This window comes from Dipodomys merriami, unplaced genomic scaffold (assembly GCF_024711535.1).
Source record: "Dipodomys merriami isolate MVZ:Mamm:240054 unplaced genomic scaffold, mDipMer1.0.p SCAF_3, whole genome shotgun sequence".
Lineage (NCBI taxonomy): Eukaryota > Metazoa > Chordata > Mammalia > Rodentia > Heteromyidae > Dipodomys > Dipodomys merriami.
In genome coordinates this window covers 38,473,154-38,486,444 of record NW_027204492.1, presented here as the reverse complement: position 1 = coordinate 38,486,444, position 13,291 = coordinate 38,473,154, and the positions used below count along the sequence as shown (strand labels likewise).

The 13,291-nt window shown below is 42.6% G+C and overlaps 1 protein-coding gene across 6 annotated transcripts in view; it reads left to right on the top strand.

Annotated features, from left to right (window-relative positions):
• Window positions 1-13,291, top strand: part of Frmpd3 (FERM and PDZ domain containing 3) — a 144,827-nt gene that overhangs the window by 100,465 nt on the left and 31,071 nt on the right. For all 6 annotated transcript variants that reach the window (XM_070039960.1, XM_070039963.1, XM_070039965.1 and 3 more), the window contains 4 exons: window positions 2,844-2,975; window positions 4,318-4,437; window positions 11,074-11,210; window positions 11,512-11,638. In XM_070039960.1, coding sequence (XP_069896061.1) covers window positions 2,844-2,975; window positions 4,318-4,437; window positions 11,074-11,210; window positions 11,512-11,638 — 516 coding nt within the window. The remainder of the gene's footprint in view (window positions 1-2,843; window positions 2,976-4,317; window positions 4,438-11,073; window positions 11,211-11,511; window positions 11,639-13,291) is intronic.

Below are 13,291 nucleotides of genomic sequence, written 5' to 3'. Positions count from 1 at the left end.
TTGTCCTATGTTCCTCTGAGGCTGCACACGGCTGCTCACTGCTCTCAAATGCTCATGAACACAAGGCTACAAAAATGCATAGTCCTCCATTGAGGTCGTGGACTTTGCAAGCCCAACTGTGTGTTGATTGTTAAAATGTGGTTGTGCACAAGAGTGCACATCTGCTTCTGAGCTGTTTCATGTTCACATTCCTCGGATCCTAAAAGATTATTAAGGACTAGGATTGTGAATATTATCATGCCATTTATAAAGCAAAACTTATTTGTATTGATACAATAATACCTACACAAGTTTACACACAGAAATAAACAAATGCAGTTTCTTGGGAGGTTAACTTAGCCATGCTTTGCAACCAAATCTTAAGCACTGAACCGAGATTTGAAAAGTCCAGCCACAGCCCTTTCAGCTATGCTTTTCACAGGAAGAGCAATTACTGAACTGTGATTCTTAACAGCTCAGCCAGGCATGAAAAAGTCCTAGTGATTCTCTTAGTCTCCAAGAACAGAGACGATGATACAATTTAACCTAGGTTCACTCTGCTCTGGGACACAACTGTCCATTCCTGATTTTCTGGACTCTCTCCAGAAAGAGACTGCCATTCCAAAATGAAGGTGTTTTTTGTGCAACCAGTGCAGCCTATTATTGCTGAGGGGCTATAACACCTATACAGAAAACCTGCCTTGGTCCACAGGTGTCTTATGATTCCCACACTGGGGCTATTAAAAAAAAAAGAAGAAGAAGAAAAGAGAAGAAAAGAACCGAGCTGGGAATATGACTTAGTGGTAGAGTGCTTGCCTAGCATGGGTTAAGCCTTGGGTTCAATTCCTCAGTACCACATAAACAGAAAAGGCTGGAAGTGGCTCTGTGGCTCAGGTGGTAGAGTGCTAACCTTGAGCACAGAGAGCCTCAGGGACAGTGCCCAGGCCCAGAGTTCAAGCCCCAAGATTAGCAAAAAATAAAAATAAATAATAAATAAAAAAAGAACCTAGACCAGGAAACTGGTCTAGGAATTATGCAGAGGAATTATGCAGAATTAAGCTGACTGTGGTGTCTTTCACCTGTAATCCTAGCTACTCAGGAGACCGAGATTGAGAATTTTGGTTTTAAGCCAGCCCAGACAGAAAAATTCATGATACCCTTATCCCTAATTAATCAGCAAAAAAACAAAAGTGGACCTGTTGCTCAAGTGGCAGAGTAGCATCTGTGAGTAACAAAATAAGGGCCTTATGCTTAGGCCTTGAGTTCAAGGGCCAGTACAGGCACACACACACACACACACACACACACATACACACACACACACATACACACACATACACACACACACACACACACACACACACACACACACACACACACACACACACACACACACACACACACACACACACACACACACATGAATTAAAGTCACCCAGGAGATCTCCAAAGTCCCTCATCCAAATGTGTGTATCTCTGTGTCAGAATCTTCTTTAGTGTTCCTTCATAGGTTGCTTTGCCCAGTGTAGGCTCTGTCTTTGTATGAGAGCATATGCTGCCAACTCCTTCCCTCTGGTAGCTTCTCCACATATTCTCCCACCTCACATCATTACCACCATAGTGGCTTCCATGATAGCAGTGTTCCCCTCACTTGAGATCCCAGTCTGACTTCAGGAAGGGTGCATGGCTATTCATTGGAACTTTGACAGGCTGCCAAGCCACTTGTCCCAGAGAGGTACCTGTGTGAATTGACAGCCTGGCACAGGGGCTGTTACACTTGTAACACCAGTTGGCAATTGCCGGCTTGGCTGTCCACAATCCCAATGCAGCTGAACTGCAAAGAAAACCTCATTTGTCCCTGCCAGAGCTTCAGCAATACGGGTACCTCTGTGACTACTTGGATAATACAAAGACATCCTCTCAAGTACCCAGCACTTTCCAGTCTACCATTTCAATGGCTGAGTGTCTTGCAGTGTTCACTGAGGGGCTTGTTTAGTAGGCTGAGCTGTCACAGAGCTCTATGACCCTTCTAGCCTGCTTCTTTACAGCCTTTGGTGACTGAGAGGAGATGCTGAGTGCACAAATGCACACACTGGCGCCCAGTGTGGATGCTGAAGTCATAGCAAATAGATGGAGGAAATCTCAAAAATGACATTTGGGCAGCCCCCACTGATAATGTTTCCAGACGCCCTAGTATTAAAAGTAGGTCACCAGAGCAGACGGAGCCCAGAAGTTGTCAGATTTATGACTGTACAGCAGACACGTGACATTGTTCCTCTGCATGGACACATTTTTCAAGTTGCTAAATTGATCATCTATAAAAGCCAGCTATGGCCAAAAATGAACATTTTGCCAGTAACTCAAGTCATTTGATTTAGATTATGAATCCGGAAATAGTCTACTTTTTAATCATAGAAATGTAGCTTTTGCTTTTGTTAATTCCTAAGTAAAGAGTTGACAGGCAAGGCAGAGTAGACATTTTGACTGATGAGAGAAGGGGAGAAGAGAACCAACACAGTACTTGGCACTCAGTGAGCACTCAGACAATTACTTGTCTAGTAGAAGGAGAGCTGGAGGCAGTGACACAAACTTCTTTTTCCATATGTCCAATCAGGGATAATTCAGAGACAGACACCTCCAAGTCCTGGGTATGTGATGTTCCCCTGGGTCCAGACCTGTAGGCAGCACTCATGGGCCCCTTTTTTCATCCTGAAATCCAGTACTTGGGCCACCATGAAGACTGCTGTCTCTGCCTTCTCCATAGGATGTTTGTACTTGGTTGTCTATCCTCCTTATATGTTTGCTACTTAGTTAGCTTAGAGCCATAATGGATTTCCCCTTTCAAAGTTCTTTTTCTCCTATAGGATGTGATGGTGACTTTACAGGACCGTCTCTCACTGAGATATATCGAGCACTTCGCTCTGGTCCTTGAGTATGCTGGGCCGGAGCAGAACCACAAGTTCCTGCTTCTCCAGGACAAGCAGCCTCTGGCTTATGTAAGTATCTCCTTTAGCCTGGCTTGGTACGTGTGTGCTGCTTTTCCTAGAGAAGAGAGTCTGAGATGCTCCCTATCTAGAAAATTTTTAACAATATGCTCAACCAGCTTCCAGAAGCCACATTTCGGTAGCAGAGGTGGTTACTACTCATATCCAGAGGGCCCTTGATCATGTCCTTTGTGACTTCAAAGAGGATGTGAAGATCATTAGTTGTAGTCTTTAGTAGCAAGTCTCCGGCACCTGACCATTCTACTTCTTAAGGGGAAACTTGAATAAAGCAGTGATAGGCAAAGGTCAGGGAATGGCATAAATTGAGAATTGGAAATGAGTTCTGTAGGGCCAAGAATAGGTCACATTCCATCTACATGCTTCCAAGATAGAGGAGGAACTGTCTGATGTTCCTAGCCATATAAATACAGGGGAAATACAGGATTGCTACATAGGATGAGATTTCACCAATGGTCAAACACCCAAGTGTCAAGTGAGCAGGTCGATTCAGTAGTTTTATGAAGATAAGAACTGGAGAGGGAGCATTGGGAAGAAAGACCTTTTTAGAGCTTATGTGTAAGCCAAACAAGCCAAAATCAAGCTGAATGTGGTGAGACAAGCTTGTTATTCCCACACTCAAGAGGCTGAGGTAAGCCTAGGCTACAAAGGCCATTTCAGGCTAACCAGCACTGAGTAAAGCACTCAAGCAAGAAAGAGGATTGGCTGGCAATGTGTCTTAGTGGTAGAATGCTTGCCTAGTATGCATTAAGACCTGGGTTCAATTCCTCAGAACCAGAAGTGGTTCTGTGGCTCAAGTGGTAGAGTGCTAGCCTTGAACAAAAAAAGCTGTTCCAGGACTGATAAAAATAAAATAAATAAAATTTTAAAAAAGAAAGAGGATGGAAAGAAGGAAAGGAGGGAGAGAGGGAGGAAGGGAAAATTAAGACACAAAAAAGAAGAAATGTTTGGGAAAAATCTACAAATTCAGCCCTCAGCATACCAACTCTATATATACTGTTTTTTCCCTACACTTACATGCCTATGACAACATTTTATGTATAAATTAGACACAGTAACAGATTAACAACAATAACTAGCAATAAAATAGAAGATTTATAAAAGGTACTATAATAAAAGGCATTGAAACCCCATGAATTATTTATTTCTGGAATTTCCCATTTGATATTTTTGGACAAGGGTACATGAAAACTCAGTAAAGAAGACTACTGAACATGAATCTTACCAGATAGAAAACAGCAACCTAGCTCTGTCCTTAGCCCTACTTTAAGAAGCCACCAAACTGACTTCCATTCATTCTAGATATCTTGTCCCCACCTCTCATCCTTGAATTCAGGTGGTACAGCGGACCCATTATCATGGAATGAAATGCCTCTTCCGAATAAGCTTCTTTCCCAAAGACCCCGTGGAACTGCTGCGTCGGGATCCTGCTGCTTTTGAGTACCTATACATCCAGGTAGAGTCTGGCTTGGGGATACACAGGCAGCTATGTGGACAAACAGGCAGATTGATCTAGCATCACAATTAAGTCAGTATGTTAAGTCTTTCCAATCTCCTCATAGCTCTGAAAGCCCTTTTTTTCTGCTACCATTGTGGTCCATGGCAAAGTAGATTGATCTTGTGACTTGATTTGGCCATGGTTTAGTCCTACCTAAGTATCCTCACAAAGCTCATCCATTTTCAGGAATGAGCAACCCCAGTAACTAGTGCCTTCACAAGATCCCAAAGTTTAACAAGCCCTTTTATGTTTCAGGGGATCTCAAACTGCAGTACCTAGCTCCAGTAAGGAATAAGTTTCCAATTCACTACATTCAGAAATATTTATTGAGCACTTACTCTGAACCAAGCCAAATGCTAGATACTGGCAATCAGAGGTGAAGAAAGAACCATCCTGGCTCACTAGAGCTCATGTATGCATAAATAAATACGATGGCAGAGTTCAATGTCAATGAGGGCACTCAGCAATAAATTCCTGAGAGAGAGACAGTGAAGGCTTTATAGAAGAAACGATTCAGGCATAAAAATGATTTAGGCAGGGCTGGGAAGGTGGCTCAGTGGTAAAGCGCTTGCCTTGCATGCATGAGGCCCTGGGTTCGATTCCTCAGCACCACATAAGCAAAAAGAAAAATGCCGGAAGTGGTGCTGTGGCTCAAGTGGTAGAGTGCTAGCCTTGAGCTGAAGAGCTGAGGGACAGCGCCCAGGCCCAGAGTTCAGGCCCCACGACCAGACCCCCCTCCCCCCAAAAATGATTCAGGCATGCTCTTGGCTTTGAAGGAAGAGTGATATTTACTGTATATTGTAAGCAGGGGCTCTTACTTTCATGCATGGCATGATGAGAAAACTGTGAGCCATGTATGATAATTGCAGTGCAGGATGTGACATAAGAACAGTTGGAAATGATGTTGGAGAGACAGGAACCAGGTTACCAAGGGCTTGCTAGGCTTTATGATAGAGACCGAGCAATGTTCACAGTGTTCCTGAACCAGCAGCATCAGCCCCAACTGGGAACTTACTGGAGTTCAAATTCTTGGTCTTTAGCCCAGCCCTCCTGAATCACAAACTCTTGAGGTAGAGCTCAGTGATCTGTTTTAACAGACCATCTATCAGATTCTGATACCCCAAATCCTCTTTTAGTACAATGGTTCTTCTTTATTAGCATACCTTGCTTGTACATGGGTGTCATAACATTTCTATACATGCATACACTGTACCCCCAATCAAACTCATCTCCATCACACTCTTACCTCTTTTCCCCCCTTCTTAAAACAATTTCAACAGATTTTATGCATGCAAATAAACTACTTCAACCTTATTCACCTTCATTTACTCTCATTAGCCTCCTACCATACCACGGGTATTCTCCCCTCAAAAGAGCCTATTTTACTTTCAAGACAGTGGGTATTAACCTTAGCCACTAGCCTTTGATTAAAAAAAAAACCCTTCTGGCCCACCTAAAACTGATGAAAAAAGTATGGTAGTGGGGCCAAAATATTGGCATTTTGAAAAATTCTTCAGGTGAGACTAAGGTAAAGAAATTCTGCTGGAGAGTGGGGACACATAAATGAATGAATAGCCCAGTCAGATAAGCAATTTCAGAAGATTACACAGTGATAAGGAAGTACTCTACCTGGGGAACTTTGCTATTATCCTAAGGAGAAATCGGGACTGTGATGGAGGGATGGGGTGGAACTCAAAGGAGACTTAAAAGGTACAGTCAATACACTTTGACTTGATGAGTGTTTCATAGAAATGGTGTCATTACTCAAGTCATGGAATGGAGGCAGTGGAGTGGGTTTGGGGACAAGATGAGTTAATTTTGGGACATGTTGAGTTTTAAGTGCCCACAGGATATACAAAGCACTTGAAAGGTAGGGGAAGGAACTTCATCTGTCTCTGATTATGACACCTGATAAAGTGCTGTAAGACATCATGGTTGTCCTTTCTGCCCTTTGTGACCATCTAAAATGTTATGAAATATTTCTCCTTCTCAAGTTCCTTTGCCAAACCTAGAGGGGAGCAGTGAGTTGTGTGGTTGCTTTATGAATTTTAGAAATTTCGTTCTCATTTTTTTTTTGTCGGTTGTGGGGCCTGAACTCTGGGCCTGGGCACTGTCCCTCAACTCTTCAGCTCAAGGCTAGTGCTCTGCCACTTGAGCCAAGGGCTCCACTTCCAGTTTTTTCTGCTATGTGGTCCTGAGGAATCGAACCCAGGGCCTCATGCATGCAAGACAAGCGCTCTACCACTGAGCCACCTTCCCAGCCCAGTTCTCATTTTGTTTGCCTTGAATTTCTTCATTCACACTTTTGAGGATTACCTTCATTCTAATATTTTGGAATTTGATGACAAGACAATTTCTAGATTTCTTCCCTCTGTATATTTCTTCTTTTTTATATATCCATTTTTGAGGTCCAATTGACATACAACAAACTATACCTGTTTAAAGTACATACTATAAATTGTGACACACACACACACACACACATTACCATCGAAACCATCACTGCTATCAACATACTGAGCATATATAATATTCCCAGAAATTTCCTGAAGCTCCTTTGCAAATTCCTCTCCCCAAGCACCAGGCAACCTTTGAGCTGCTTTCCCTAACTATAAATTTATTTTTTAAAGTTTATATATACAGGATGCATTGTTATTTTAGTCTGGCTTATTTTTCTAGGTATAATGACATCACAATCCATCTGTGTGGTTGCATATATCAATAGTTCATTTGTTTTTATTGTCAAGTACTATCCCAGATTTTTTTTTGTACCTGGTGATGGATATTTGGGTATTACAAATAAAGCTTTCATATTCAAATATTTGTATTAGCACATGCTTTTTTTCTCCTGTGCAAATAGCAATGAAATGGATTTGATCGTATAGTAGATCTATTTTTCTTTAGTATTATTTTCTAGGTGACCAGATTTCAGACAGGGTCTAAGCTGAAGCATGCTATGTAGTTCAGGTTGGCCTCCAATTTGTAATACTCCTGCCTCCGCCTTCTGACTGCAAGGATTGCAGATATTTGCCACCAAGCTCAGCTATCTTTCTTTAGTTTTGGTTTATTTTGTTTCATTTTTTTGTGCAAGTCTTGGGGCTTGTACTCAGGGCCGTGTCCCTGAGGATTTTTCCTCAAGCCACAGCTCCACTCTGGCTTTTTAATTATTGTTGGTGGTGGTGCTTAACTAGAGATAAGAGTCTCATGGACTTTCTTGTCCAGGCTGACTTTGAACTGGGATCCTCAGATCTCAGCCTAAGATTACAGGCATGATTACAGGCTAAGATTACAGGCATGAGTCACTAGTACCTGCCTTGCTTCTTTAGGGTTTTTTTTTTTTGGTTGTTGTTTGTTTTGGTGGTGGTGGTGGTGATCATAGATAAATTTTGAATTTAGGACCTTGTGCTGTCACTGAACTCTTTTGCTCAAGGCTAGTGTTCTACCATTTTAAGCCAGAAGCTCCACTTCTGGATATTGAGTGATTAATTGGAGATAAGCATCTCCTGGAGACATTTCTGCACCAGTTGGCTTTGAACTGTGATCCTAATATCTCACTCCCCTGAGTAGCTAGGATTACAGGTATGACCCACTGGTGCCTGGCTACTTCTATACTGGTGCCTGACTACTTCTTTAATTCAAAGATTGTACCATCTTACATTCTTACCAGTCATATATTAGAGTTCCAGTTTCTCCACATCCTTGTCAACATTAGGTATTGACAATGTTACTTTAATCTTTCTAGTACTATATAAGATCTTATTGTGGCATCCACTTATATTTCTCTAATGAATAATGATGTTGAATAACTTCTGTGCATCTTCTTTGGTAAATGTCTGTTCAAATCATTTTCCAGCTTTTTTTGGGGGGGGTTGTTTTCCTATTACCAAATTTTGGGAGTTCTTTATCTATTCTGGAAACAAGTCATTTGTCAGATGTGTTATTTTCAATTATTTTCTCCTATTCTGTGGCTTGCCTTTTCAATCTCTAAACAATATTTTCCAGAGCATATGTTTGAATACTGATTAAGTCCAGTTTGTTATTTGTTCTTTTATGGACAATGTTTCCAGTGTCGTATCTAGAAAATATTTGTTTAACTCTAGGTCACAATGATCCTATATATATTTTTTTAGGGGGGGGGTCTGGTCGTGGGGCCTGAACTCTGGGCCTGGGCGCTGTCCCTCAGCTCTTCAGCTCAAGGCTAGCACTCTATCACTTGAGCCACAGTGCCACTTCCGGCTTTTTTTTTCTGCTTATGTGGTGCTAAGGAATCGAACCGAGGGCCTCACGCATGCAAGGCAAGTGCTCTACCACTGAGCCACCTTCCCAACCCCCTTTATATTTTTTCTAGAAGTTTTGTCGGCTTAAGTTTTACATTTAAGTCTATAATCTATTTTTAGTTACTTTCATATGTGTTGCCAGGAACCGTAAAGGATCTCAGTGAAAACTATTGATCAATAAGGGATTTGTAGCAAGGCACTGGGGGCTCATGCCTATAATCCTAGCTGCTCAAGAGGCTGAGATCTGAGGATTGGAGTTCAACACCAACACAGGCAAAAAAATGCATGGTATGCTCACCTCCAATTAGCCACCAAAAAGCTGAAAGTTGGAGGTGGGCTTAAGTAGTAGATTGCCAAGCTTAAGTGAGAAAGCTTAGTGAGAACATGAGACCCTGAGTTCAATCCCTAACAATGGCACACAAAAAATGTTACAGGGACTAGGAAGGTGGCTCAGTGGTAGAGCATTTGCCTTGCATGCATGAGGCTTGGGTTCGATTCCTCAGCACCACATAAGCAGAAAAAGCCAGAAGTGGTGCTGTGGCTCAAGTGGTAGAGTGCTAGCCTTGAGCTGAAGAGCTGAGGGACAGCACCCAGGCCCAGAGTTCAGGCTCAATGACCGGACCCCCCCCCCAAAAAAAAAACAAAAACAAAAACTAAGGGTTGAGAGGATGGGGGGAGAAAAGCGATAGAATTATTCTGATCATAATACAATATAGGCACATCTAAAATAGCATGGTAAAAACTGTTGGTACAATTAATATACACTAAAAAATTGGTAGTACCCAGCCATACCACTCTTGTGCATCTACCAGAACTTCACAAGCCAAGATACTGTAAAGACACTTGCACATCATGTTCATTGCTGCACTATTCACAATAGCCAAATGTGGATGACCTACAATAGATGAATGGATCCAAAAAATGTGGAACCTATACACAATGGAATTTTATTCATCCATTAGAAAGAATAATATTATGTCACTTGCAGGGAACTGGATGGACCTAGAACAAATCATGTTAAGTGAGGTAAGCCAAGCTAAAAGACACAAATGCTGCATGTTTTCTCTCATATATGGGAGCTAGAACTAAAATGCACTGGGACATGATAACTTATACAGGAATCTAGGCATTCACACACAATGAGACCAAAGCGGGGTACTCTAAGGGGGAAAACCCAAGAGCATAACTCCTCTGTACATTTAAAATACTATGTATTGAAACAAATTCCAGGAAATAGAAATGAGAGTTTTTGTTGTTGTTTGTAGTGGTGGTGGTAGGGTTTTTTAAATTATTTATTTATTTGTTTGTTTGTTTATTTATTTATTTATTTTTGTTGGTTGTGGGGCTTGAAATCTGGACCTAGGCACTGTCCCTGAGCTTTCAGCTCAAGACTAGTGCTCTACCACTTAAGACACAACGTCACTTCCAGTTTTCTAGTGGTTGGTGATAAGAGTCTCATGGACTTTCTTGCCCAGGCTGGCTTTGAACCACAATCCTCAGATCTCAGCCCCCTGAGTAGCTAGGATTACAAGCGTGAGCTTCCAGCAGCCGTCTTTTTTTTTTTTTTTAATTTAATTTAATTTTATTTGTGAACATACTGTACAGAGGAGTTACAATTACATGGGCAGGATAATACGTACATTTCTTACCAAGCATTGCAGCCTCCTCCTTTGTTTACCTTTCACATCTCTTCCCGTTTTTTTTATTTTTGTCATCTGTTTGTGAGGTTTTTTTTCCCCCTTTTTGTCATTTGTTTGTGGGTTTGTTTTGTTATCATACCTCACACCCAAGACAGCATAGAAGGAAAGTGACTCATCAATGTGTTTGGCCTTAAGACCTCAAAGAATATAATGTCTGTCCCATCCCTGCAGTCTATCTTATTCTGGGATTCTGAGCCAGAGCTCCATGGAAAGCCCTTCCCAATATCTCTCTTTGTTCCTATTTGAACTAGTAGAAGAGCCTTGTATGACTGGGAGGAATGTGAATAGGGCCCTGAAAAAAAGATGGGAAGATCTTTTATGACAGGAGGAAAGAAGAAAAGTGGTGCTATGTCTCACTTGGGCAGTAAACTTAGTTTTCTTCCCACTTGGGCCTTGCCTCTGTGTGCACCTGTCACTGAGAAGGCTGTCTAGTACCTGCTGAGTAAAGCGAATGATGTCTCTTTGACCCAAAGCACCTCTGTTGTCTCTTCTCTTCCTCATCCCTTTGGTCCCTCCTGCCTTAAATGATGCCTAATTCTTTTCTAGATGATAAAGGGCTAGATGGGGGTGGGAAGAAAATGTCCCTTTAACTTAATTTGGCCTGCCCTCTCTCACAGAGTCGAAATGATGTTATCCGAGAACGCTTTGGAATGGACCCTAAGCCAGAGATGCTTTTGGGCCTTGCTGCCCTCCACATCTATATCACTGTCTCAGCTACTCGGCCTACTCAGAAGATCTCACTCAAGAATGTGGAGTGAGTTGTGGAGAACCCTTTGGAGTGGGGACAGATTGCTGCATAGGGAGAAGATGCTCTGCTGTGCATTTCACAAATGTATGCATGCTGTAGGAGTGAGAATCAAAAGTGTTCACACCTAGACTGTTGTAGCCTACAGCTAAATCTCCCACTGAGGACCAATGATGTTCTGTCCCCAGCCCCTTCTCTCAATTTCTATTTGTCCGTTTCTGCCACTCTGCTTCAGTCAGTTTGTCTTACCATCTTCTTTCTGTCTTACTTCATCTCTCTTACTAACCTCTTCCTTTTCTTTTGCTTTTAGGAAGGAGTGGGGTTTGGAACCCTTTCTTCCCCCCTCCCTCCTGCAGGGCATTAAAGAGAAGAACCTTCGAAAATCTCTCTCTCAGCAACTGAAAGCTCACCAAACTCATCCTTCTAGTGGCACCAAGGTACCTAAAGGCAATTAGGCACTGTGTTTAGGCACTAAAGGTCTTGGGGAGGATGGAGGTGTCTGTTCATTTTCTGGGGATCCCTAATCTTTGACTCATGTATATATCTGGGTTGGTATGAAGTATGGGGCTGTTACAGACAGGAGTTTGTCACAACTCAGAGATTCTCTGAGTCACAACTCAGTAGAATTCATTGAGCAAGTTTTGGGTCCTCAACACAAAGTGACCAAACGCAGCTCATTCCTCTATTCTTTCACCAATTAGTGCTAATTGAGCACATGTCCTATGGCATGCATTACCCCCAGGAGAGACACATGCTTTCTGTGGAAATGACTGCTCTACTTTTCAAGTTCATCAGGTCTGGGATGTGGAATTCTGGAACATGAAAGCCCAACCAGGGTCTGGGTGGAGGAAGTGACAAGGCCTAATCTGCAGAATGGATCACAGGGCAAACATGAGGGCCAAGGTTACAACTGTGCTGTTCTCCAATTTCTGGGCACACACCTTTGCCTATGAGGGACCTCTCTATTGCCTCCCCTGGTCCTGACTCTGTAGTCCCTTCTTAGGCTTCTGAGGCTCCATGTACTTGTTTCTTACCCCAGAGGCTATCGAGTGCTGAGAAATGCTAGAATCTGCACAGGGATGTAGATGCAGGACATGGATGGATCCCACTCATATTTTTCAGCCATTCCAGATTTCTTGGATTGCCAGCTAGCTTCTATTTTAAGATGCCAATTTCTCTCAGAAAGCTAAGCCATTCCCACCTTGCTGCACATATTTAATAGCATTGTTTTCTTCTCAGCTGAGAGCACCAGTGCTCACCACCATCTCCACCACTAGCATTTTATATTTTTGAGCCTGGAGATACAAAGCTGAAGAAGGCATGACAGAATCAGGCATGGTCTAATGCAGAAACACAATAGTCAGCCCCAACACAATGTCATAGGTTCCATGAGCTCTGGAAACACAGAGGAGGGACACTAAACACAGGCTGGGAGAGGAAGAACACGCCAGGAATTGGTACATTTGGTGCTAGATCTTGGTCTTGAAGAAAGGACAGATAGCTAGGAGTTTGTCTACATAAGTTGGTTGGGTTAGGTAGTGGAAGACTTTCCTAAGCAGGGAAATCCATTTGTACAGAAGTCCAGAGATAGGAGAGACTATGGTATGAGGTCAGGAAAGCAGATCGCTTACTCTTAGCAAGTACACAGAAGGCAAGGGATGTAACAGGGACAAGAGAAGAGGTAGGGAAGTCAACAGGAGTCTGTTCAGAGAACCTTCTGTGCTGGGGCCTGGAGGGAGGCTCAGAGAAGGGAAGCAGGATTGAAGCAGGAAGCAGTTGTGATTAAAGTTACTATGGGATGGGGCACTGGTGGCTCACACCTGTAGTTCTAGCTACTCAGGAATCTGAGATGTAAGGATTGTGGTTCAAAACCACCTTGAGCAGGAAAGTCCATGAGACTCTTATCTCCAATTAAAATCATGAGAAAATCAGTGCTATGGCTCAAAGTGGTAGAGCACTAGCCTTAAACAAAAGAGCTAGGGACAGGGGCTGAGAAGGTGGCTCAGTGGTAGAGTGCTTGCCTTGCATGCATGAGGCCCTGGGTTCAATTCCTCAGTACCACATAAGCAGAAAAAGCCGGAAGTGGCACT